Below are 26,332 nucleotides of genomic sequence, written 5' to 3' on the forward strand. Positions count from 1 at the left end.
TTACATGTCCTCTTTTTTTGTGATATTCTAATTACAGGACATTTACTTAATAAGGGTACACTTAATCCTAGTGCTTTTACTCTTTATTAGCGTCTTGGAAAATGCTGTAATCAAAACTTAAACATATAACCAGGAGTGTGCTAGATAGTAGTAACTCTCACATGATCAAAAATCATCCATACATGGTGGTTTCTTACATCTAAGTTAGTACAAAAGCAACATTACATACTCAGACCAGAATTCAGAAGAACAGGTGGACTACAAGTACTTCTTGAGCAATTAGAGGTGGTTGTTCATTAACATCTGACCGGTCATCCCACATGCCAGTGCTTCTTTCGGTATCTGCTTTACAAATTCGACACCTTCGGCGAACACTACACCCATACCCATATGCAGATGTGGCTCTATATGGCAGTGAAATGCCCAGACACCAGGATTATTCGCCACGAATCTGATAGCCGTCCATCCGTAGGGAAATACCACCACCGTGTTCCTCAGCGGCGGATTTTTCAAGTTAAACTTCGCCATATCTCTCTTTCCAAACCTTCCTTCTCCGTAGCCCAACACCCAGAAATCGTGCCCGTGCAGGTGCCACGGGTGTATCTCGCTGACGTTGTCGGCCAGTGCATTGGCATTCTGAAGAATCACGTCGACCGTGCTGTTGAGCTCGAGCTTGTACACACTGCTTCCCTGTGTCGTGTTCGGGTTTAGCGGAGGCCTCATCACATCATAGTCCCTCGCAAACTTCTCGGGCGGCTTGGTCATGTCGAATGCTCCTTTTAAACCATACCTCATCGATCCAAGATAGGGGGTTGGTGGTAGGACTAAGGAGATATTGTTGATTGACCACTTGATGCAGCCATTAATCTTGTTTTGAGTGTTCAGAAGGGCAATTTGCCTCTTACTGTTTACGGGAGGCTTCAGAGTGCCTTCTTTGGCTACGATTTTGTAGGTGAAGGATTTGCTGTGGGTGTAGTCATTCCATGCTGGTGTCGCGGGGGGTGCAGTTTTTGGTAAATTTGTTGCGGAATTGGGAAGGTAGTTCAAGAGGGCGAGAGCTCGCTGGGTCTTAGGGAGTCGACCCCTGACACCGACAGAAATCCAGTAGTTCAACGACGGGTTTTGGTTAGTAGTAATGAGGACAGAGTAGCTATCGCCCGAGTAGATGTCCATGTCATTTACCACGAATGGTTTTACGTAGTTTCCATCTGCTTCCACCACCGTCATCTTGTGATTCTGCAAAACGCACATCAAATTTTTGCTATTAGATTGAAATAAAAGAATAAAGGTTTCGTGCAACAAGTGTAAATCACTACACTTAGCATAGCAGAGTGAATAGGCTAAGTTACGAAAATCACTATTGCACTTTCCCTGCATGTTTCAATTATGAAAGTTAGTACAAGTCATAAAATTTCATCAGTTTCTTAGCATGTAGTGAGCTAGATTTCCATTTCATCCCAAATACTCAAACCAAACTAGGAAATTGAATGGCTAATTAAGTAAGCAGTTTCTGGAATAGCGCGTTTAGGTTGGATTAATATAACCTAATTTGGGATAACATCATATTCAGCAAGATTATCTGTGCTATTTAATTTGTATTCCGTATATGTATCTCTAAGATATAACTTTTCCGTGATCTTAATTAGTATTAGCCTAAAGAAAAGAAAGTTGGGACCACCATTTCACATCTCCAAAGTTAATTTCAGCTTTTCGACTTCAGAAGCTATTTTAAGCTTCCAGGATATTGCTTTTCGAAGTAGAGAAACTATTTCGGTAATCATTGTACGACCAATCTTGGCGTCGGTGGATGCACTGTTGCTGCAACTTACTTTCGCCAGAAAAGGCGAAAAGATTCTACGATTCTGATTAAACAGCATGTGATGTGCCTCTTCTTTGTGGAGTGGAAACCTAAACAAATCAGTTCATCGCGTGTCGAATAAGCGATTTAGGTTGTTCTAGCTTGCCCTTTGCTCACCCCAATAGCCAAATTGAGGGAAGACAGAGAGGTGGTGCTCGCAATCCTAATCCTGTAGGTCTTATTTGGCTGCACTTGCAGCACTACCGGCTCGCACTGACTGCCCGTTATCTCGCACGTGCCGCTACCCCTGATAGTCTGTTCCGCTGTCGAACAATTGTACTGCCCTCTTCCATTGATCAGCAGTGTCTGCAACAAAGAATTTGTGCAGAATGAATCAATACACTCCAAAGGCGAAGCCAAGCCAATATACAATAATACTTAGGCAACAAACAAAGGTGAATTATGATCAATGATGTTGTTCTTAGACATTATTGACTCTTTTTTTGAAGTGTAATTAAACAAGGTTCATGCATGAGTGAATAGAAACAGAAAAGGTGGACTCAACTTTCCCTTGTCCCTTTTTTTTTTTTTTTTTTTTTCTTAGCTATATCATTCTTTTCCAGCTCCATTCAAGTAGGTGCTCATCATGGTTCTCTCTTAGTGCGTCGCAGCTACAACAGAGCTCCATTATTGGAAAGTTTGGCGAAACTTAGCAATGACTTAGCTTTCCAACTTTCCAATTCAAATTACAAAATTATTTAAAATCAGCTGTGTCAATTTCAAAAAGAAAAGATCACTGCTCTTTTGCTTAAACTGTGTGGGACAGTAAACTTAGTAGAGCGTTTGATAGACAGAAAAGTTAGCCGACAGCTTCGCTGCCACGGCATAAGAAAACCTACGTACACTCTTTCATCATACAGTACTAGTACTAAACCGTAGACGGGGGAAACGGCGGTGCCGGGGCCGTCTGATTCTCTCTTACCTGGGGCTCGCCGATCCAACGGAAGGGATTGGAGGAGAGGCCAGCCATCTGGGCGTAGACGTTCTGATGATACCAGTCGCTAAGCAGCAGGTTGAGCTCCCCCTCGTAGTGAAAGGGCTCCTCCTCGCCTTCTGCCACGTCCACAATCAGCGACCCATACAACCCTGCAGCTCTCTGCATCCCATAATGCCCGTGGTAGAAGTACGTACCCGCCTGCATGTAATTTTTTTTTTTTACCAAAATAATAATATCCTATTAAGATTAAAATACGAATGTTTTCTTTTGGGACCTAAATATATACACTAATCCTCTGTAAGAAATATAGTGTAGAGTTATTATACTTGTGAAAATATAAAAGAGTCGGTGTTTTCGATTTTTTTATTCTTAAATAAAAAATTATAGGAATGGAATGATAGTGATCTCTCTAAGAGAATAAAAATATTAATCTATGTCTCTAAAAAAAAAAAAATAATAATCTAAGCACTAGAAAATGATCAAAAGACTGATCAAAGATTAAAAAATAGAAATTAAGCATCATATAAGTGGTGTGTTTGAAATTAAGCACTATAGCCATACTCATAAACACATATTGACCTCGTTATTCAAAAGATCCATTTTATAAAAGATAGCTCAGAACTATATTTAATAGATCTTTAGATTAACTTCATATAAAAAAAAGAGATGTTTTTACCTAACTTTTTTTGTATTTAATAGTTTAATTCGACTAATTGTAAAATATTTTGTCAAATAACATTATGTTCTGTTAGGTTACAAGATATATAGTTAGGTGACTAAAAATACTAAAAAATATTGTCGAGTTTTAATTGATGAAGACGTATATAGTTAATTACTTAAATATAGTACGAAATCAGCTAATACATTTTAAACTTTTAAAAGTTAGATACCAGCCTCAAAATAGAGTAGAATTAATTAGAATTTTTTGGCAAAGAAAAAAAATTAAGATGTGCACGTCGTAGCGCAACAGTTTAATTACTTATCCGTGTAAAATAAACTTGGTGATCAAAATTAAAAATGAGATTCATGTTACCTTGTCAACTTGAAACCTGTAGACGAAGGTCTCGTCGGGGTTGATGGCGCATTGAGAGATCGAGGCAGTCCCATCGGCCCACGGCGTTCCGATCTGCAGCCACGAGCACCATGCATTAGTACAGTCGTGAATTTAATTACTAATAAAGGACCTTTCGACTCTGATACCAACTGATAATACGGATTGAAAATTCTGTAGCAAATGGTATTAATTACTACAGTACTTACTATATGTAGTTATTATATTATTAGCTGCAGTATGTTCAGCCTGCGTCTAAACTTAATTATGATCATAAATTACCATTAGCATATTACATATATACTTGACAAAGCTTCTTTAAGTTCTTTTTGTTGAAATATATATATATATATATATATATATATATATATATATATATATTTCAAATTAAATGTTAGTCTAGGCTAGTTAATTACATATATAGGCAAATATTGAATCATTTTTATGTAATATGAGGTAAAATTTTACAGCATCGATTTTATCTTTAACGATAAGAACGTTGAGTTTTCCGTCCATTACATGCAGTGTTTGAATCTCCAAGCTACGTACCCATAGATATTTTCTGACGAGATTCAAAAACTATGCATCCGAGGAATTAATGAACCTACACTATTGAGAGAAGGGGAATTAATGCAGACAAATCCCGAAGTTGTGGAATAAAACTACACGCAAAAAGCCACTCACTCTTCTCTCTTCCTCATTGTTCATACTAAATAAAACCAAGACACCAAAAAAAAATACAAGAAAATAAAAAAAAGATTAAATAATATAAATATATATATATATAGTAATAATAGAAATATATATATATAAAAGATATATCTACTCATATATTATCCAGATAGTGAATATTGCTAATAATACTGCGAAAAACTTGTATACCAAAGTTTCGTAACTCCATGATTAGATCTTGTCTAAAATAACAGATAAACTCTAAGAAACGTGAATGATTGTAAAGAAATAAATTGAGATACATTAAAATAACAGATGATGTTACTATCTATAAGCCGAAAAACATTACATGGACACCAGAGATAGTTAATGGTATTAAATTACTAGAATTGACCACCGACATATTAATATAAAAGCCAGTCAAGCCGCCCAAGATACACCCTTCCTTCCAGCCAGCAAGTTGTTCCCAAGAAGCTCGCGACAACGGTATGCTTCGACGCCTTCAGCGCTCCGAAAGTGGCCTAATCCGGGAACCGCCCAGTGACGATACGATACCCCTCCTAATGCAGTCCGGGACCAAACACTAGCCCACCTCCCCAAAATTAAAAAGAGAGCAACACTTCAATTAACGCGTTATCGCACAATCGACGGTTCTCGATGATGCTGCAACAACAAACAGGAAGCATTCCATCACGCGAACAAAAGAATAACTAACTCAGATCCATACGCATCATCGGTCATACATTCGTGCCCATCATCCTCACGTGACAATTGTGCTTAAGTGTAGCCTGATGATACTATATCTAGAGGGAGCAAGGGTTCTCAAGTGTTTAGGCTAAGAGCAGAGAGAAGAATGGAGGAAAATTAGCTGAGATTGTGGGTATTAAGATTGAGTCTCTTGCTCAACACCATGCCATCAAAATTAATGTATTCAGGCAAGTAACTTGACATTGATGAGGGGTTACCCGAGACCAGTTGGGATTTTGCAAACCTATTTAATAAAAGAGAATATAAAAGAATTAATCAGAAGAGAGAGGAACATGAAGAGAGTAAATAGAAAAAAAAAAAAAAAAAGAAACCAATAAATAGATATAGAAAACGAGGACCTGTTATGATACCCCATGGCAAAACTAATCGGTCCTGAATTCAGGCTAAAGTTTGGGGGCGGGGGGTAATCGGCGGTACATCTATATTCTTCTCTCTAAAAAAAATTGATTTGAAATCATTGATCATATACATACAAATGATATCAAAATCGTAAAAAATATTCTTAAAATTTAAATACACAAAATTAATCCGATTTGGATCATTGATTAGAATGTAATAATCATCAAAAAACTTAAAAGCATGAGAACTGTGGCCTAAATAAGTAATTCAAAAATTCTATACTCCTCTACTCTCTCACACTCTCTCCAATATAAATAATTATCTTTACAAACTGTTTAAAAACATTAAAAATAGTCTCGTCAAAAGCGCAAAATTTTAGCTTCTCCACCCAGCGAGTTGTGGGCGGGTACGCATATAATGTTGCGTGCCCCGCATACTCAAGCATCAAGAAAAAGATGACACACATTTCCTACGCTACAGTACAAGCTTTGCAAACATTCATGCTAGCTAGATACAAAAATCTAATGCAGCGGGGTCCCAAAACTAATTAGTTGCACACTGCCGATGCGCCGCATGGCAACAGTGCCACCGGCCCCCATCGCACCACTGCTCTACCAATAATGGGAAGCAGTGGAACTTCGGGAGCCACCTTGCATCTATACCAGGTGCACCATAAATTGTAATTGTAATTTTTAAATGTTACACCTTAAATATTAGCCATATATTATATTAAAATTTAATATGTCCTATAACCATTGAATTATGATTTAAAAAATAAAAATTAAAATAAAATTATTTTGGGTTCGTGAATAGTCATGAAAATTTTAATTATTCCTAATTTTTTACAAACCAAATAGAATTAAAATTAATTCTACAATGATAACTCCCTAAAAAAATAAATAAATTATTACATAAAATTATAATTTTAAAAACTAAAAATTTAAAATTATAATTATGGTGCACCTGGTATAGATGCACCAGGTGCACCCAGAAAGTTCCACTGCTCTCCCCATTACTGGGAGAGCAGTGGTGGATGGGCGCCGCGTGGCACCTGCGCCATGCGGCGCCCATCCGGCAGCGTGCCCAAACTAATTAGTTTGGGCACGCTGCCCATAGAATTTTTGTCCGCTAGCTAGTTGTCACCTAAGTGCACGAAGCTTCTTAAATAATGCGGCGTGAGAGTATTCATTGACGCATTAACTTGGCTTTCTATAGGAATTGCATATGCAGCACGGAGACAAGAGGTATTATACTTTTGAATGTGGTATAGATCTAGCTACCACTTAATTTATGATGGCCATGATGCTTTCAAACACGTACTGGAGCATGCATGTTTCCTGCTGTAGTATATCATAATGTCTACTACCAATACTAAGTCTAGTTACACGACTGATGGTTTTTATGCAAGATCTTAATTGCAGGGACTTGGATTTTTACACTGTTTGGCAAATGCAAACAATAGTAAATCCTTATTTTTTCGCTCTATTATTATATTTACCATACCAGCTATCTCTAGCGCAAGTGGCAAAGGATTTGATAGTTAGTACCCGAAATTTCAAATTTAAATCCTACTTGATTCATATGTCTAGGTAAGCTTATTTCTAATTAAAATAAACGAAATAGGTAACATGTATGCTATCTATCTCTCTCTAAAAAAAAAACTATCATATTTATCATGTTATGTATTAATTTCACTATAACCGCTATAATTGGGGGTCGTGTTACTAGTGCACATATAAAGTATCTAGGAAACTGTTTGGCTTGACTGGAGTTTTTATTTGAAAATAATGTTTGAAGAGTACTACTAATTAATTGTTCTAGGCCAAAGATTTTATAGCAATTAACGTGGATCTTTTGGTTGAAGGGGTTGAAACCTTATATTTGCTTTATACTTAGGACTTGTTTGGTTCAAGGGTGGAATTAGAATGGTAATTGGAATGGCCTACTCCCCCAAGACGTTTGGTTTATTTGTGGATTGAAAATTGGAATGAGTTATTCATATTTCATTGTTTGGTTCGTATAAAACTAAAAAAATTATAGGATACTATAATACTAATTTTACTCTCAAATATAAATTTATATTATTTAAAATTTATGAAAAATATAATACTATTCTATAATAAGTTTTTCAAAAAAAATATCAAATTTAGTTTTAAAAACTTTTATTAATGTGGGTTAGGGATAGGGTTTTGAGAGAGAATAGGTTTTTTTTTTTTTTTGATGAGAAATGGGTGAAGAAAAGGAGGGTGAGATGGTCACATGGGCTTCGAGAGCTTAGTGGGCTTCCGAAATGAAATCTCAATCCGAGCTAAAAGACCGGAATAAAGTTGAAGGCTAATGGACCATTTTTATTCCAGTCCGGAATAGGAATTCCAAACCGATTCATGCGAACCAAACAAAATTAACAGGATTTGATCAAACCGATTTTCATTCCATACCCAAAATGGATGAACCAAACAAGCCCTTACTATTTATCAAAATCTTTTTGCTACTTTTTTCGAAAAGCAATATACGTTAAATAAAAGTTTTGCATATGTCCGATGCCTTTCCATTCTTGAAATACATTTAGATTTAAAATACTCTTATGGATATTCCAACAATTAAAAAAATTGAATAATTAAAATATAAAATAAAATAAACTTTAAATAAGTTATTTATAAGTATATATTACTACTTTTCTGCTAAATATAAGATAACTATAATTATATAAAATTAATAAATTTATTAAAATTCACAAGTAATTTTTTTTTAAAAGAAAAAAATTTATGCGACCCGTGAATTACACGTACACTTCTTTGACTTCATAATTGTCAATATATACCACTAACGCAAGAGTCAATTAATTGCATAGAAATGCCAAAAAAAATTTCTCTTAAAAGTCCTACGTTCACATTTATTTTTGCATATAAATTTCCTTTTAATGAAACATCCTTACATAAGGCTAGTGGTGCAGGGTCAGATGTGTCTGCCACTTGGTAGGTTCCTGTACTACGTGCCTGTTTAAAGCATCCTATTTATTTTTTTAGCCTTTTTAATTTTAGTCGACGTATAATTTATACGTACAATATATAGAATATAGAATATATATATGGTTTCTAACATTGGAAATTAAGGTTACTCACTAGTGCAAAGCCAGCAGGTACACATTTGAAACTGATCAGTCAATTAATACTCTCCTCATCTCATCTCATTAGCTATGGACCCTGTCCTCTGTAGTTGCAATAAATCTTCTTTCGTGCGTGTGGCTGTAACTTTTTCTTTTCACTGGAACTTTAGTTTCTTTTAAACCAATTTGCATAAAAATCTACTTATTTTGGGCTTTTGCAAAATCGGACCACCTTTTTCATTTTTACAGATTCAGTCCGAATTTTCAGCAAATTGACCAAAAATACACTTATTATTTTTTCTCTCTCCTCTTTCTCTCTCCTTTTCGTTTCTCTCGTTCTTTCTTTTTTTCTCCTGCCGAAAAAAATAGCGAAGGCAGAGGCGAAGGCGGAAACGGTCCACCTCACCTCTCACCCTCATGCTCTCGCCCTCACCCATTTCCTCGCCCACGCATCCCCCACCTTCCTCGCCTCCGATCCCGTCAAGGCCACGCCGCTATTTTTTTTTTTTTTTTTTTTTTCTTTTCTTCTCCAACTCTCCTCTACCGTCTCCGACGACGACGTCTTTCTTGCCCTTCCCCACATTTCTCGTCCCTCCCTTTCCCTCCTCTCCGCCTTTGACGACGATGTATTTTCACCGGCGCCGACGTCGACACTATGGAGGTCACTGCGGCGCTGCAGCCTCGGAGCCGGGGGTCCTTAGCGGCGTCGTCACCGGCGCCGTGGCCGTTGGCAGAGAGAGACGACAAAAAAATATAAAAGAAGCAAGAAAAAAAAATAAAGATACAAAATTATAGAAAAATAAGGATGAAGATGAAATTGCATCGTTAACTGTAAAAAAAATTATAAGCTGCACTACTTAAGATATTAATTGCAGCTTTAAGATGAAAATTACACTCTTTAAAAGAAAATTACACTCTTTGAAAGATATTTACATTGTTTTTCCTCTTATTGCACTCTTTCAGATATAAACTGCATCCATTAAGATGAAAATTACACTCTTTGAAAGATATTTACATTGTTTCTCCTCTTATTGCACTCTTTCAGATGTAAACTGCATCCATTAAGATGAAAATTACACTCTTTAAACGAAAGTTGCACTGTTTCTCCTCTTGTTGCACCATTTCTCCTCTTGTTACACTATTTTTTATCTTAAACTGCACCCCTTTAAAAGATATTTACACTGTTTTTTCTCTTGTTGCACTATTTTTTCTCTTATTGCACTATTTATCCTCTTGTTATACTGTTTTTATCTTAAACTGTAACCTTTAAGAGGAAAAACAGTGTAACAAGAGGAGAAATAGTCCAACAAGAGGAGAGACAGTGCAACAAGAGGAGAAACAGTGCAACTTTCGTTTAAAGAGTGTAATTTTTATCTTAATGGATGCAGTTTATATCTGAAAGTATGCAATAAGAGGAGAGAGAAAGATGAAAGAGAAAAAATAATAAGAGTATTTTGGTCAGTTTGCTGAAAAAGCAGACCGAATCTGCAAAAACGAAAAATGTGGCCCGGTTTTGCAAAAGCCCAAAATAAGTGAATTTTTTATGCAAATTGGCCTTTGTTTTACTGTATTTAAAAGTTTTGTATTATTTGATAGATGAATAATGCGATTAAATATATATATATATATATATNGAATTAAATGAATTATTTTGTAGTACTCTTTTCTGCAGCAGCAATACTTCCACTTAATTTGATATCTTTGCTCTGACCTGATATTTGGATTGTTACTTTTGTAAGCTTGTGGAGTCACCCTGCAAAAGCAAATTCCTTCGCTAAAAATAGATTATGGTGACTCGGCTGCACTTTATTTTGTGCGTCCGCTTATTTACCTGTCATGCAGTCGTTTTTCTTTTTTTTTTTTTTTTGAAAGAAAGATAGCAAATTAGTTACTTTATTTATTAAAATAATAAATTGAGCTATAAAGTTAACACAACTCGGCCTCCCTGAACATGCAAAAACACTATTGAATATAATAATAAATAGTAAATAAAGCAGGTNTATATATATATATATATATATATATATATATATATATATATATATAGAGGTTGAAATATTTCTAATAATACCAAAAACTTGGTATTACCAAGTTTTCGAAGTTTAGATTAAGATTTGTTGGGCTAAAATAACAGTAGTTCTCTAAGATTTAGTGAATGATTGGTAGAATAGAATAATTTAAGAGATGGAATTGATCAAATGGGTGATCTAATGGTGGAAAACTTAGTAGCACAAAGTGTTTAATTTGTATTATTAGAATTATTCCAGCCGGACTTTATATATATACCTGTCTAATGCCGTGCCAATGGATGACGACTCCTTCAGTAGGCAATGTGTTCTTAAGCTCGACAACGATGGTGTCGCCGGCCTTGGCTCGAATGGTGGGGCCGGGGAACCGCCCGTTGATGCCGATGACGAGCCCCTCCATGCAGTCCGGGGACCAGAACACGTAGCTCACCTCCCATTTGAAGAAAAGCGCACTTCTTCGCGTTTTCGCCATCGTACTGTTCGATGATGCTGCTACAACAAACAGAAGCACCATAGCGGAACAAATGAATACTACTAGATCATTACGCATCATCGTCATCATCGTCATCATGCTCATCGTGACATTGTGCTTAATGTGTAGTGATGATCAATATCTGAGAGGGACAAGGGTTCTCAGTGTGGTAGCAAGAGAGGGAGAGAGAGGAATGGAGTTGGTAGGAATATGTGGGTGATGTGGTGGGTATTTATAGGAGGGGGAGTCTCTTTGGCTCACCCATTGCTTGAAATTATTGGTATTCTAGTGGTCAAGTACTTGGACAGTGAGTTGAGGGTTATTGGCCCGAGTCCAGGTTGGGATTTTTGCCCTTTTTATAAGAAAAAAAATAGCAAGATACAGAAGAGAGAATGACAGAGTATAGTATAGAAAAAAAAAAAAAAAAAAAAAAAAAAGGAAACCAAAAAAATAGGAAAGGAGGAAAAGCAGGGAGCCCGTGGTTAATGATACCATGTTCAAAACTTAATTGTTCCACATTTTCAGCTAAGTTTGTGAATAGCATGCTATATTTCTTTCTCTCTAAAAAAAATTTGATTTTGAATCATTTTGATCATTACATAAATGATATCGAAAAATCGTAAAAATTATTTTTTAAATATTTTAAATACACTAAATTAAGTCTGAGCTGATCATTGATTTAGAAGTGTAATTAATCATCAAAAATAGCTTAAAAGCATGTAGAACTTGTGCTCTTAATAGTACTCAAATTCTATTCTCTCTCTCTCTCTCTCACTCTCTCTCAATATATATATATATGTATTTTACAAACTTTTTAAACATTAAACATAGTGCTCGTCAAAGCAAATTTTAGGTTCTCCACACGGAGGTTGTGGTGCGGTGTGTACGTGCGCGTGGATATATGGTGCGTGCCCCGTCATACGTCAAGCATCAGAAAAAAGATGACACACATTTTTCCTACGTACAAGTACAAACGTTTGCACATGTGAGTGCTAGCTAGGGACAAAAATTCTATGGGCAGCGTGCCCAAACTAATTAGTTTGGGCACGCTGCCGGATGGGCGCCGCATGGCACAGGTGCCACGCGGCGCCCATCCACCACTGCTCTCCCAGTAATGGGGAGAGCAGTGGAACTTTCTGGGTGCACCTGGTGCATCTATACCAGGTGCACCATAATTGTAATTTTAAATTTTTAGTTTTTAAAATTATAATTTTATGTAATAATTTATTTATTTTTTTAGGAGTTATCATTGTAGAAATTAAAATTTTAAATTCTATTTGGTTTTGAAAAAAANTTTTTTTTTTTTTTTGAAAGAAAGATAGCAAATTAGTTACTTTATTTATTAAAATAATAAATTGAGCTATAAAGTTAACACAACTCGGCCTCCCTGAACATGCAAAAACACTATTGAATATAATAATAAATAGTAAATAAAGCAGGTAAGATGTTATTTTTTTTTGCAAAAAATACTATGTACATATATACCATGCTAACTTGTATTCAATTTGTGTGCCCTTCAATGGAAAATGTTTAAAGGAGAGATATCTTATTCTTGTTTGTTAGAAAATATTTTGTTTTATTCCTAAGTACTTCCCCACTTATATCTATGGTATTGAGATTTGGATAATAATTTTTTATCTTGGAACTTAGATTGAAAATTTGAATGTGGCAAGGCTACAAAATTCACTAAATAGTCTCAATAAGATCTCGTTGAGAAACTCCTTAACAAAGTTGCAGAATTTAAGTTCTTAATATAAGAGACCTATTGGCGACCAAAAAAAAAAAAAGAAAAAAGAAAATTGGCATAGAACTATTTAATTATAACTAGGAAGTTATTGAGTTAAAACTGCTTTAATCTACAAAACTCCGCGTGATGTACTACAACAAGAGGGGAGAACTTTAAACAGTAAAAATGTGTGCTTCGTTATACACGCTAATGGGATGGGCCACATATAGGAGAGCCTTTTGAGCTGGCCATTGTTTGTGTTCCTCGTTCGGACACATTGACATTATCATCATGACTCCCCATGTAGCAGCATCACGTACATTTCTCCTTTCCCTTTTCTTTCCATTGCGCGTGGAAATCGGCGCAAATCACCGGATATATATATATATATATATATATATATATATATATATATATATATATATATATATGAGTTGAGCTAGGATATTTTTACAAGTATCATCTTCATGATGCTATTAGATTTTTAGCCATTGGATTTACTTCTTGATTACTAATAGTTTTTGGATCAAATACTACTCCATCTACCACCACCTACCACCATCATCTCAACCTCACATCTCTCCATCCAAGGGCTAAAAACACTAAAGCACCACCCAGGTGATACTTGTAAAAGTATTCTACCTCCACTCATATATATATATCTATATATATAGAATTAGGCCACTATCGATAATACCAAGTCTTTGATACTATTGAGTTTTCGGTCGTTGGATGAAAGGATGTTCGGTTAAGATGATAGTGGTCCTCTGGGGTTGAGTGGGTGGTTGGTTTAATAGTATAATCTAACGGATGAAAATAATCAAAGGGCAGATCTAACGGTAAAAATCTCAATAGTACCAAAGAGCTTGGTACTATTGATAGTATAGTAATCGAACTCTATATATATATAGCTGCAGTTTCATAACATAAACAACTGAGATAGATAGAAATAATATAACATGATAGTTTAAGCTTAAAAACGCCTGTTTACTCCAACTTTTGCAGTAAAACTTCGAGTTTGGAGAGCTACAGCATATGCAACATAAGTTCGTCTTTGCACTTCACCGCAACAACATTTTGCGGCCGACTATTGAATTGCACTAGAGCCTAGAAGTCGCGAGAGGATAAAGTATAACTTAAAATTGTTCGTATCGCTAAGAGCCACTGCTTAGTATACCAGTTTATTAACCAAACTGCTATTAAAATGGTCAGAGATTCGAATTTCTGATACATGCATGTGCGATTAAACATTCCTACTATTTGTTTTTAAACGGCCCAACGTCTAATCGGGTCTCAATGGACTGTGCATAGCCCAAGCTATTTTCAATAGAATGGGCCTGGATGACTTGTGGGCCAGCCAGCCCATTGCACTTAAAAGAATACATTCGAGTGTATGATTTACCGCCAGGAAAATTATAAACATGTTGGTCCCTCGCACTCAATTTTTTTTTAATGAAAAAGGATTTTTATGCTGCTTGGTTGGAAATACATAAGAAAAAAATAGAATGAAAAAATTTATAATAAAATATTATAATTCTGTTTGGGATTGTGGATAGATTGTGATATATAATAAAAAAAAGTATGATAAGAATAATAATTTATTAAAATATATCGACTATCTTTAACACAAGTAGTAAAGGACTTGGTGGTTGATATTCTAGGCCTCAAATTCGAATTATATTTAATTCACATTTCAAACGAAGCATACTACCTATATTTCAAAAAAACATAATTGGTTACGATTCCATTAAAAATAATTAAATCATAGTTCTACATGCTTTTTCATCCATTTTATTTTATCTAACAATGTTGGACGCTCTCCCTACAAAGCGGGCTCTACCATTTGTTGAAGTTATTGACATTTTTTTTTTTGGTTAATGTTATATAGATTTCTGAAAATATATCGAGAAATAGGGAAAAGAAACAGTTCGGCTCAATACTAAGATGTGATTCGGTTTAGTTCAAACAAAACAAGAAAATAATCCAGTTTGGTAACAAGAAAATAATCCGGTTTTGTTTAAATAAAAAAAGAGAAAAACATATAGAGAATTTGAGCTGATTCGAAAGAATCCACACTCAATAATTATTGGTCCGGTTTAATAAAAAAAAAAATTGATTCAGTTCAAATTAAAAAAAAAAATGTAAAGTACTTGAGCTAATTCAAAACGGAGCCCATATCTAATAATGACGAATATATTACTATCCCGCAAATTTTTTTAAAAATAATAAATAGGTATAAATATAAACATAGATATAAATTATTTTGTGCGGGTATAATGCACCTTGGAATCTTGTGAAAAGGGTCTCCAAGCGACATTTTTATTTTAGTTAATTTTATATAGGTTCCTATAAATATAGTGAACGATAAATATATTTCTATAAAGTTCAATTTTTATATGTTGTTTCTGTAAAAGTTCTGATATTTTTAAATATATTCCTATCGTTAGAATTCGTTAGAAAAATTTATTTAATTATAAGTTAAATATTTAACCCTGATTAGTTTTTGATATTTTTATTAATTTATATTATACTATTATAATTTTTGGAAGGATATATTTGTGATGGTAAAATTGAAAATATAAACAGTTTTCTAATGATTCTCTAACGATAACAAATCAGAAAGAAAGGCGTATTTGAAAATATTAAAATTTTTACAAAAGCAACATATAAAAGTAAAATTTTATAAAAAATATATTTACCGTTCATTATTTTTGTAGGGTTACGAACGAAATTAAATACTTTTGATTTTCCCCTTCTTCTCTTCCCCACCACCCAAAAAAATTATTTTTTTTAAAAAATTCCTTTCCTTCCCTTCCTCTCTCTCTCAATGCTTCTCACTCTCACTCTCACTCTCTCGCACGCTAAAAGGCATCGCCTTTGAGCTCCTTCACACACACGCACACGCACACGCACACTCTCTTTCGCTCTCTCGCTCTCTCGCTCTATCTCGCACGCGCCTTCTTCTAATCCCTTCGAATTTGCTGATCCATCGACAATTGCAAGGTATAATCGGCGGATCATTGCTCTCTCTAATCAGTTCTTTATCTTTAGGGGGATCGATTAGGTTTTGAGTCGATCGGAGTGTGTGGCTCAGCTTACGATCGATGGATTTGTTTGCGTTTTTCTTAGTTTCTTTTGTGTCTGCGATCTAACTGAGGATTTGTGAGCTTTGTTTGAGATTGGATTGATGAGACTTTTCAGTTTTTGCTGGATTTTTATCAGCTTTTTATGTAGTTTTCTTTGCTTGAGACTGGATTGACGAGACTTGGGTTTTTGCTGGATTTTTATCAGCTTTTTATCTAGTCTTGTTTGGTGTTACCTGGATTTCTGTTGGAATTTGATGTCCAGTGTCTCTGCTAGCAATTGAGATCGTAGCAGGGAAAGGGAAAAACTCGGTATTTGATGATCGGGGAAAAGGACCACATGTAGGATGTATAATAGGTTCATACACGATTACGAAAAGAGGGGCCTTTGGACAAGAAATTGATAAATAAGATAAAGGTTCTCATTTGTGGAAATTACATGTAGCTAACTCAAGTTATGAGTTAGCTCTCTTCAATAGCTTCTTACCACAGGTGAAGCAGAAGCTCTGGAGCTTCTGCTTTCGGGGCTTAGAATCCCAAATTAGCCTGTGCAATTTATATATTACTAGTTGAGACTTCAAATTCGTGCTTATTCTGCTGAAATTGAGCCATATCCGTCACTTGGAGTTCTTTGGGCAAGACATTACCTGGCCATTTAACTCTGGCATGTTTGTCTCAGAAGATAGTGCATTTTGTGTTGTTGATCAGTGACATTGTTTATTCAGTATTTTTCACCTCTGCATTTTCAGACATGGCTGGAATGGCCCCAGAAGGATCTCAATTCGATGCACGACAATACGATGCCAAAATGAGCGAACTGTACTGTCTTTTACTTCTTTTGCATCACTATTTGTCGTGATAGTAGTTCTTCCTTTTATCGGCAGCAGGACTTATGTTTCTTATGCTTTATTTGATGGAGACTAGGCTGAATCAAGAAGGGCAGGATTTCTTTGCATCATATGATGAAGTTTATGACAGTTTTGATGCCATGGGTCTCCAAGAGAACCTCTTGAGGGGCATCTATGCATACGGTATATCAACATTTTCTTTTCCTATAAAAAATGTATTGAAATCCTCCAAGATAGGTCATCTTATATGGGTCCCTGAAATTCAGTTTTTGGATTTAAGCCCCTAACCTAACATGTTGTTTGATTTGAACAGATTCCATTATCAAAAGAGTTACAGAATATTCTGTCAACTTCTGGTAGATTCTGTCAATGAAGTGAGAGACTCTTTAAGTTTGAATGGAATCTGATATGTTTTTTTTTTCTTCTTTTTTTCACAATCAAACTTCACATTACTTGAAGGTTCGAATTATTTGAATAAATTACTAAATAAATAAAGTGAAAACTAAAGTGAGTGGCCTATTTCCAAAACTTCATAGTGGAAGGGGGTATCCATAAGATTTGCCCTTTTTCTTTTATTTCTTGAAGCTGTAGTGGCATGCAAGTTGATGATACCTTTGTTTGAAAATGTCATTTCTTTTAGGCTTTGAAAAGCCTTCGGCAATCCAGCAAAGAGGAATTGTCCCATTCTGCAAGGGCCTGGATGTAATTCAACAGGCACAATCCGGTACTGGAAAAACCGCAACATTCTGTTCCGGAATTCTTCAGCAGCTCGACTATGGCTTGCTGGAATGCCAAGCTTTGGTCCTCGCTCCAACCCGAGAGTTGGCACAGCAGATAGAGAAGGTTATGCGAGCACTTGGTGACTATCTAGGAGTAAAAGTCCATGCCTGTGTGGGAGGAACTAGCGTTCGCGAGGATCAACGTATTCTTGCTAGTGGTGTCCATGTTGTAGTGGGAACGCCAGGACGTGTGTTTGACATGTTGCGAAGGCAGTCCCTCCGCCCCGATCATATTAAAATTTTTGTGTTGGATGAGGCAGATGAAATGCTTTCGCGTGGTTTCAAGGATCAGGTTCTCTCTTTCTTTCTCTCTCTTGCTCTCATTCTCTACGTGTTAACGCAACTGTTAGTATTGGTTGAAACTTGAAAGCTATTTATTGTATGGTTTATTTTGGTGCGAATTACCAAAAACGTTATATGTTAACCTCAAATTCTTGAACTAGGGCTTGTTGCAAGCAAATTATGGTGCTGAAGCTTGTGAATGTTTTTGGTTCGGAATGAATTACATTAGAATGCTGGCTTGTGGCGCTGTTGAGTAACAAACAGAATCAAGAAATTCTTAACGCCTGAGGATTTTAGATTAGCTTGGTAGGTGGTATTTGGGCCTGACTAGCTTGAAAGTTTTTAGCTGGAACTTATTAAGGAAGGCTGTTTCATGCAGAACTTGTGCATAATATACCTGTGTTGCATTTAACTGGTATTCATGACTGGTTAGTGTTATTTTCTCTATGGATGCTTTATGCTCTAGATCTGATGAAACTTTTGTTTAACTAATAAGCAGCTTATTCTTTTAGCGTGTTGTGCATTGCTCTTGCATTTTTCCTGATCTGGAGAATCTGTGTCCGTGCAACCTATGAATTCCTGATCGGCTGCTTTAATTAGTGTTTCTTATTTGCCTTGCTCACGGCTGTTCTCTAAGTTGTATGCACCCTATCAATAGACTATCAAATCATTATTTCCACAATGAAATAACCACCTTCTCCCCCTTGGCTTCTTATTTCTCTCCTTCCTCTTATACAATCCTGAACATAATATGTGAAAGGAAATTCTTTTTAGTACCATTTTACTCCCGTCCTTTCCCTCCTCAGATCTACGACATCTTCCAGCTCCTCCCATCCAAAATCCAGGTTGGCCTCTTCTCCGCCACAATGCCCCCGGAGGCCCTCGAGATCACCCGCAAGTTCATGAACAAGCCTGTGAGAATCCTTGTGAAGCGTGATGAGCTCACTCTCGAAGGTATAAAGCAGTTCTACGTCAATGTCGAAAAGGAAGAATGGAAATTCGAGACCCTCTGCGACCTCTATGAAACCTTAGCTATAACACAGAGCGTGATCTTCGTCAACACCCGCCGGAAAGTAGATTGGCTCACCGAAAAAATGAGAAGCAGAGATCACACAGTATCAGCAACCCACGGCGACATGGACCAGAACACTAGGGATATCATCATGAGGGAGTTTAGATCGGGCTCTTCTCGTGTGCTTATTACTACTGATCTTTTAGCTCGTGGCATTGATGTGCAACAGGTTTCCCTTGTCATAAATTACGATCTGCCCACCCAGCCGGAGAATTACTTGCATCGGATTGGGCGGAGCGGGCGGTTTGGAAGGAAGGGTGTTGCAATCAATTTTGTGACCCGCGACGATGAAAGAATGCTGTTTGACATTCAGAAGTTCTACAATGTTGTGGTAGAGGAACTGCCATCGAATGTTGCTGATCTCCTTTGAACGTGTGGTTTTTGGCTATATATCTATGTATGATGTTTAATCTAGCTGTCCTGTTAGAAACATGAATAATCTTGTTTATGAGAACTAGGAAATACGCTTTCACTCGTATATGTGTTGGGTCGATGCGCAGTGGTGGTCAGGTGAGTAAATACTTATACCATCATTGCAAGAGTCTATAGCAGGTGTATTTTGGTCTACAGGGGCTTGGTGACGTCGAATGAAGCATTTTGGTTTGGTTTGGTTTTGTTAGGTTATAACTGTTCAAATCTGTTCTGTTTGTTCTTCAAATTTTTGCGGATGTTTGGACTAATTGCTGCGGTGCCGCTTTTTCAAACCATCTGGAATATATGTTGGCATGATAGAATTGTTTTCGACTAGACATGTAAATTACCATGTTAATAGTTTTCTGAGGGCGATTCGGAAGGTGCTGTGTTCAGTCAGCAGTGGTGGATGAAACAACACATCGACAAGTCGACTTCAGCTACTTTCCCAGGCTGGAAAAAGATGTATTTGGGAATGAGTCACTGAGAAATGACTCGCCAACTTACGGGAAGTTAAGACAATCGTACAGTGTTTGGTTGTACATATAGGCCTGGTGATTATTGATTTTGCATGATTGTATGCATATAGGAAAACGATTGCATCTAATGACACTGTTAGGGCCACTCCAAATGACGAAATGCCAAGCGAGATTTTGAGTCTAAACAAAAAAAAAAAAAAAAAAAAAAAAAAAAAAAAAACCCTAATTTAGGAGAAAAGCATATAGAGTGGCTATCTTATCCCAAGTGGCCTTATTTCTGCGTAAATACTAAATAGCGACTCAATTCAATTTTGCTTTTTCCTTTTGCTTGATTCACTAGAAGATGGTTGTACAAAAAATTAGCAGAGATTTTGTTCAACCTGGTAGAGTCCAAAATATTTGTAGAAGTACTGCGTGAGAAAAGTTATTTGAAAATTAGCAATACTAATTGTTCCTATTAAAACCCCTCAGCAACTGCATTTTATTTTTTCCGAAGTTTTGTCTTTGCTTAAGCTTTTCGGAATTGAAGATTTGTCTCCAACACTTGGGTTGCTACCTGATAATACTGGTATAGAAGAAAAAAACAAAAATGCACCAGTCCCCGGGAATATTGGGGCGCAATTCTAGCTGAACAGCTTTCAAATAATTGAAAAAACTTAGCAACTTGGGGTTACTATACTATACATTCTCTCAATGCAAACACAATCGTAGAATCAGTATGCTACAGGCCAATGCAGTTCACATGGAGATAAAGCAATAAATAATGCGCAAAAAAAAAAACAGCATGCACACACACATTCACGCATATTATATACACACACACACACACAGAGGTAAGCATGCAAATGGAAGGCTCGGTGACAAGCTGGATCCACTCACAATATGTCAGGTTCATTTATTATGTTTTTCGTCACAGAGATCGCTTTTTAAAATGTTATGGCCTTTGCAGGTTCACACCATAGAGCGGGTGATATAAAATTTAGAATTTTCAATTCTAAAGCAGCTAGACCCAGTGTTACTTATTTTTTTCCGACTTATCAATGAGCGGCGCCGAGCTTATTTGGCTTTGCCTAAATCAGAACACCACAGTAATTTGGGCAGAGCTTAGGACAGTAACACATTTTATTTTTATTTTTTATTCAGAGAGATTGGTAACACGCTACCTGTTTCGTGCCTGAAATGTGAATCAATTAGGATTCGAACTTATTTTTTCAAACAGGAGTCTAATTTTAAATTGTATATTATTTGCTCCCCATAGTTTTTGTTTTCGACTTTCTATGGCCATCTTAGTTTCCCTGTATTAACTATGATCTCAAACAACTCCAAAGCATGGTGCGCAACAAATTATGTTTGTAGATGACAAATGTTTAACTCACTTTATCCTTTACTTTCACTGTACTGTATAATATGATTCCATCGCTTAGTATACTTTTGGTGGTAAATTTTGCTCAACTTCCGAAGAAACATTAATTAAGTTGATAAGCAAATCAAAAGTTCCTCACTGATCATCACATTATTACTTCCACTGTTCTAAATGTGATCGGACACTAATAGTGAGTTATTTTTAAAAAAAATTCTAAAATAGCTCACTAAACAAAAGTTATCCAACAAAGCAACCAACTATTGGAACTTCACACATGCACGAACATAAACTAAAACCAACCTGCTCTGACACTAGCTATATGATTCTCACTGGTCCTGTCAATTGAAACCACCACGTGATCACGAGCTCGAATCAAACCCAACAAAAATGTCTAGCTCCTCGGTCAAATCCTCCGACACAAACCCCACTAAACCCTATCATCACCACCAGCATTAATCCCAGCCGTCCAAAAAAGAACAAAGCAAAACAAAACAAAACAGTAACTATAACTGCCCCCCTCAGCAATCCATCCATCCGTACTTTCTAGAAGGGTTAATGAACATAAATAAATAAATAAAAAAAAACCGAACTATAACTAGAACTAGAAATTAATTAAATTTTTTTTTTTTTAGAAAAAAAAAGTTTACAGAGCTACGGCGGAATCATCAGAGGACAGAAACGGTGAAAACAGAAACAAGAATTAAATAGGAAAAACAGAGTGAAAATTAGAATTTGATTTAATTCAAGTTTATTTTGGGGGTGTAGATCCAGGTCCAGCACCGCCATTACGATTGAGCGTTTCCTTGTACCTCATGATGGAGTCGAGGCGCTGCAGCTTCAGCTGCTGCCTGAAGCGGTTTATGAAGTCGTCGGCGCGCGCGTCCACCTCTCCACCGCCGCCGCCGCCGCCGCCGCCTCCAACTTCGTCCTCGTCCTCGTCCTCGTCCTCGTCGCAGAGCTCCGCCACCGCATCGGCGACCTCCGCCGCCTCGAAGTGGGCGAACGCCGACTTCTCGCTTGCCGACTTCTTCATCCGCGCCGCGAGCGGCGGCGGCGGGCTCTCCCCGGCCGCCGGGTGCGCGTCCGAGTGGCTCCGCCCGAGCTGGTGGCCGTGGGGGAGGCGGAGCTCCTCCTCTTCCTCGTCCACCTCATCCTCCTCCGGATCCGCCCGGTTCCCGTCCTCCGCTGCGGCGGGGACGGGATCCGGGAGGGGATCTACTAGGGCCTGGGGCCGAGGAGGCGGAGCGGCGCCGCGAAGGTTGGGGTGGGAGTGGAGGGTGAAGGAGCGGACGCGGTCGAGGAGGCGGGAGGGGGCGCGGGGGAGCTTGCGCGGGGCGGCTTCGGCGGGGTGGAGCTCGGCTCCGGCGCCTCCGGGGGGTTGGGGATCGCGGGGGACGATGCCCTTGGAGGTGACGGCGATGGTGCCTATGACGAGGTTGAGGAGGACGAAGAGCACCGCCGGGGTCAACCACCCCTGCGCCCACCCCCATATCCACGGTATCGCTTCTTCCCACATTTTCCCTACTCTCTTTTCTCTCTTCTTTTCCCTTTTCCTCGAATATTTTTTCCTTTTCTTTTCTTCTTTTTTTTTGAAAAAAAAAAAACCTCCTCTTTTCTGTTTTGGGTGTGCGAGAACTGCGAAGTGGGTAATGGTAATGGAGCAGTAGAGAGGAGAGGAAGGGGAGAGAGAGAGGAGAGAGTGGGGAGAGAGAAGGGAAAAAGTTGGGGATAGTGGGGTCCCTTATAATAGCTAGTGTGAAAATGCACAGACACCCCCCTCAACCATCGAAAATTCTTCTCATGCAGGTTTTTTTTTTTTTTTAATTAGAGTTAGTCAAATTAGTTAGATTAACATTTTTATTTAATTTGACATTTAATTAATTGCTTTAATTATATATGCTAAAACAATTTGAAGTTATTAAAAATGCTCGAATTATTAAGTATTATTGACGGTAATTTAAACCTAAAATATTATTGGATTACAACAAATACGAAAAATTTTAATTTTAACATGAAAAGTAGTCGTAGGAATAGTCGAATACCTTATCGATTTGGTTTAGAAAGGAAAAAAAATTGAGAAACATAGTTCAATAAAAATTGAACATTTCCAACTAAGTTTATTTCTAAATGAAATAAACGAAGCGGATAGTGTACTATCTATCTCTCAAAATTTCTATAATAATTATAAAAATAAAGATTGAACATGAGGTGAATTGGGCTTTTGGTATGAATTTTAGAATTTAAAGTGGGAAAAGAATAAGAATTTTAGAAATTGTTTAGATTTGGAAAGCTCGAAGCGCGAGTGTAGTACATATAGGCAAGTACTTTTAATTTTAGTTGAAAATTTTTGAGAGTTATATATAAATATATATATATTGGACATCGTAATTGTGAGTTACTATTTCAGACAATCTATTTTGAATCGAAGTTTTAATTTATAAATTAGCATATTTATTTCTACTACGTACGAACTATTAAGTTTCAATTATTAAATTTTGGCATGTTCCAAAAATGGAGTGTCTAGTTTTTCAACAAATTTCGAATTCAATTGTCAACGGAGAATCTATGCTAGTGGGGGCACTCTTTTTTGGATTTACTGGGAAATTACTAAATCACTAATGAAGGACGAGAAAGTATTCTTGAGGATTCATTAGAACTCTCAGCCAATCTTTTACCAATATTAATCGTATGTATTATAACTTTTAATTTAATTAAAGTAAAATTATTTATAAATTAAGAATGCGAGAGTTAAAAAAATGTGATTAAGAACATTGAAGCGGGGTGCTGTTAAAATAGCAAATAGTTGGGAGGTGTCTCCATGCATTTTTTTTTTTTTCTACCTTAATATTGGTGATCCGGTGGACACGTGGCGGCTGCATGTGGCGCGCACATGGGTGCGGACGAGGACAATCGGTGAAAAAGTTAGTCGGGCATTAATTATAGGATTTTTTTTCCTTTTTAAGGGGTTTAATTAATGGGATTATTTCATACCTATCATTGCAAATATAATGAATAAAAAATATATTTTTAATAATTTTAATTTTTATATATTATTTTTATAAATATTTTAATATTTTTAAATATATCTCTTTCACTTGTTACCCTTATATAAACTATTTATATTTTAAGTAAAAGATTATTTTTATCATCATAAATATATTCCTCCGATAGCCACAATAGTATAATATAAAAATGGTCAAAATATCGAGTTATCTTACAAAGTAATCAGAATTAAGTATTTAATTTATCATTAAATAAAATTTTCTAACGGATTTTAACGGCAGAGATATATTTAAAAATATTAGAACTTTTATAGAAATAATATATGAAAGTTAAATTTTATAACAATATATTTATAATTTATTATATTTGTAGGGACCATAATTAGCTAATTCGGATTCGGCAAAAATTCGGTACGGATATAATACGTATAAAATTCGGTTTAAAAAACGGATTCGGTATGAAATATAAAATATAAGATAATTTATATTTAAATATAAAAATTATATATTTTTTATTTATATTTTCAATAATTCGCGAATAATTCGTGAATTATTCGGCTAGCCCAAAATTCGTGAATAATTTTTTATTTTTAGAAAAAATTCGTAAACGAATCGTTTAATTCAAATTTTTAATAATTCGCGAATTAACTAACAGGAACGTGTATAAAATTAACCATTAATTCTTAAGAAGAGAGACTTTGGAGTTAGTCGCAGCGATTCTCGTTTGCTTAATTAGTCAGTTGTGGGCTTTTTTCGCTTTTTTCTTAAATTTTTTTCTGCAGCTTTTATCCATAGAGCTTCTACGAGAAATATAAAAAAATAAAAGTAAAAACATTGCAGCTTTTTATACGATAAAAATTATAGAATTTTTTTGTTGTCATAGATATAGATAATTTTTTACTATAAGATATTAAAAAATAAAGGCAAAATAGACATTTCTGATAATTTTACGCTAAATTTCTTTTAAAGCTTTAGTGACAAAAGTTAAGTATTAATTAATTAATGGTAGTTGTTTGAGAAACTTTTATAGGCGAATTAATTACCCATTGTTTTATCTCTTTAGGTGACAAAATATTATGGGAGGGTAAAGCTCTACCGTCCAAGTTAGCGAACGGACGGTACCAGTTAGAGCGCCTAATCTTCTAGAAAACCATTACCCAAAAAATAGAAAGAGGTGGCCCCATTAGTTTTAATATTATCCTTCATAAGAGAAAAAGAGTGTAACACCCGAAATATTTCGTCTTATATTTATTAGTTAAGTATTAATTTATTTTTTAAAACAAGCAGCGTGTTATCTTTTTTTAAAAAAAAAAAAAATTCTTCAAACATAGAATTTTGGTTATTTTATTTATAAAAGTTAGTTTTTAATGAATTAGAAATTACAGATTAATATAAATGTAGTTATGTTGAAAATGGAAAAATGACTACATTGCCATGCTGGAACATTGCAGATGTATATTAATTTGTCCGGTGCCAATACATTTTTAACTTAATACCCTAAAGTGTAAATATTTCGTAAGCTACCAACTTCACCAAATTAACTCAGAGCATCCAAATTTGGATGAGTAAATTACCTTATCCAGAGTAGTATTCAAAAGTTTTATATTAGGTGGGTAATTAATTAATTTTTAACATGTACTAGTTATACACTCTATTGTAGTGTGTGTGGGTGTGTGTGTATATATATATATATTCAATAATTAAAAAAATCTCTTTTGCGTTTTTTGTATTAAAAAAAAAATTTGCACTTCTTTTTAATATGCTAGCTCGGTGGCTGTGGGTTTGTAGCTGTTGCAATCCTTATCACTTTCGCTAGCTTCTCCTTGTCCCATTAGAAGATGAAAGGATGTTGAAATTAAAAATCTTGAAAACTAAGATCGATATAGTTCATGCGTTTTGGAATCAATGCATTATATTTCTTTACTATTATTTATTCGATAAGAATTATTTCACTATAATTGGATTGATAATAACAAATACACTTATATTAATTTCTAAATAGAATTGTCGCTTTCGATTTTAGGCCTTGACTCCTACAGTAAAGAGATTAGAATGTA

General features: G+C 35.9%; 3 protein-coding genes across 3 annotated transcripts; 1 reads left to right on the forward strand and 2 right to left on the reverse strand.

Moving 5' to 3' along the window:
* Positions 142-11,550, reverse strand: LOC109709852 (L-ascorbate oxidase-like). The gene is made up of 5 exons (XM_020232203.1): positions 11,018-11,550; positions 3,829-3,921; positions 2,781-2,993; positions 1,976-2,164; positions 142-1,236 (listed from the first exon to the last, which is right to left on the reverse strand). Exons 1-5 carry the CDS (start codon positions 11,333-11,335, stop codon positions 280-282), a joined length of 1,770 nt encoding a protein of 589 aa, XP_020087792.1. The 5' UTR covers positions 11,336-11,550; the 3' UTR covers positions 142-279.
* Positions 15,764-19,644, forward strand: LOC109710142 (eukaryotic initiation factor 4A-14-like). The gene is made up of 5 exons (XM_020232594.1): positions 15,764-15,959; positions 16,789-16,858; positions 16,964-17,070; positions 17,528-17,958; positions 18,755-19,644. Exons 2-5 carry the CDS (start codon positions 16,791-16,793, stop codon positions 19,388-19,390), a joined length of 1,242 nt encoding a protein of 413 aa, XP_020088183.1. The 5' UTR covers positions 15,764-15,959; positions 16,789-16,790; the 3' UTR covers positions 19,391-19,644.
* LOC109710143 (pescadillo homolog) lies at positions 21,778-23,006 on the reverse strand. Its single transcript, XM_020232595.1, has one exon. It carries the CDS (start codon positions 22,787-22,789, stop codon positions 22,022-22,024), a length of 768 nt encoding a protein of 255 aa, XP_020088184.1. The 5' UTR covers positions 22,790-23,006; the 3' UTR covers positions 21,778-22,021.

The sequence above is a fragment of the Ananas comosus genome, linkage group 5, assembly GCF_001540865.1.
Source record: "Ananas comosus cultivar F153 linkage group 5, ASM154086v1, whole genome shotgun sequence".
Classification (NCBI taxonomy): domain Eukaryota; kingdom Viridiplantae; phylum Streptophyta; class Magnoliopsida; order Poales; family Bromeliaceae; genus Ananas; species Ananas comosus.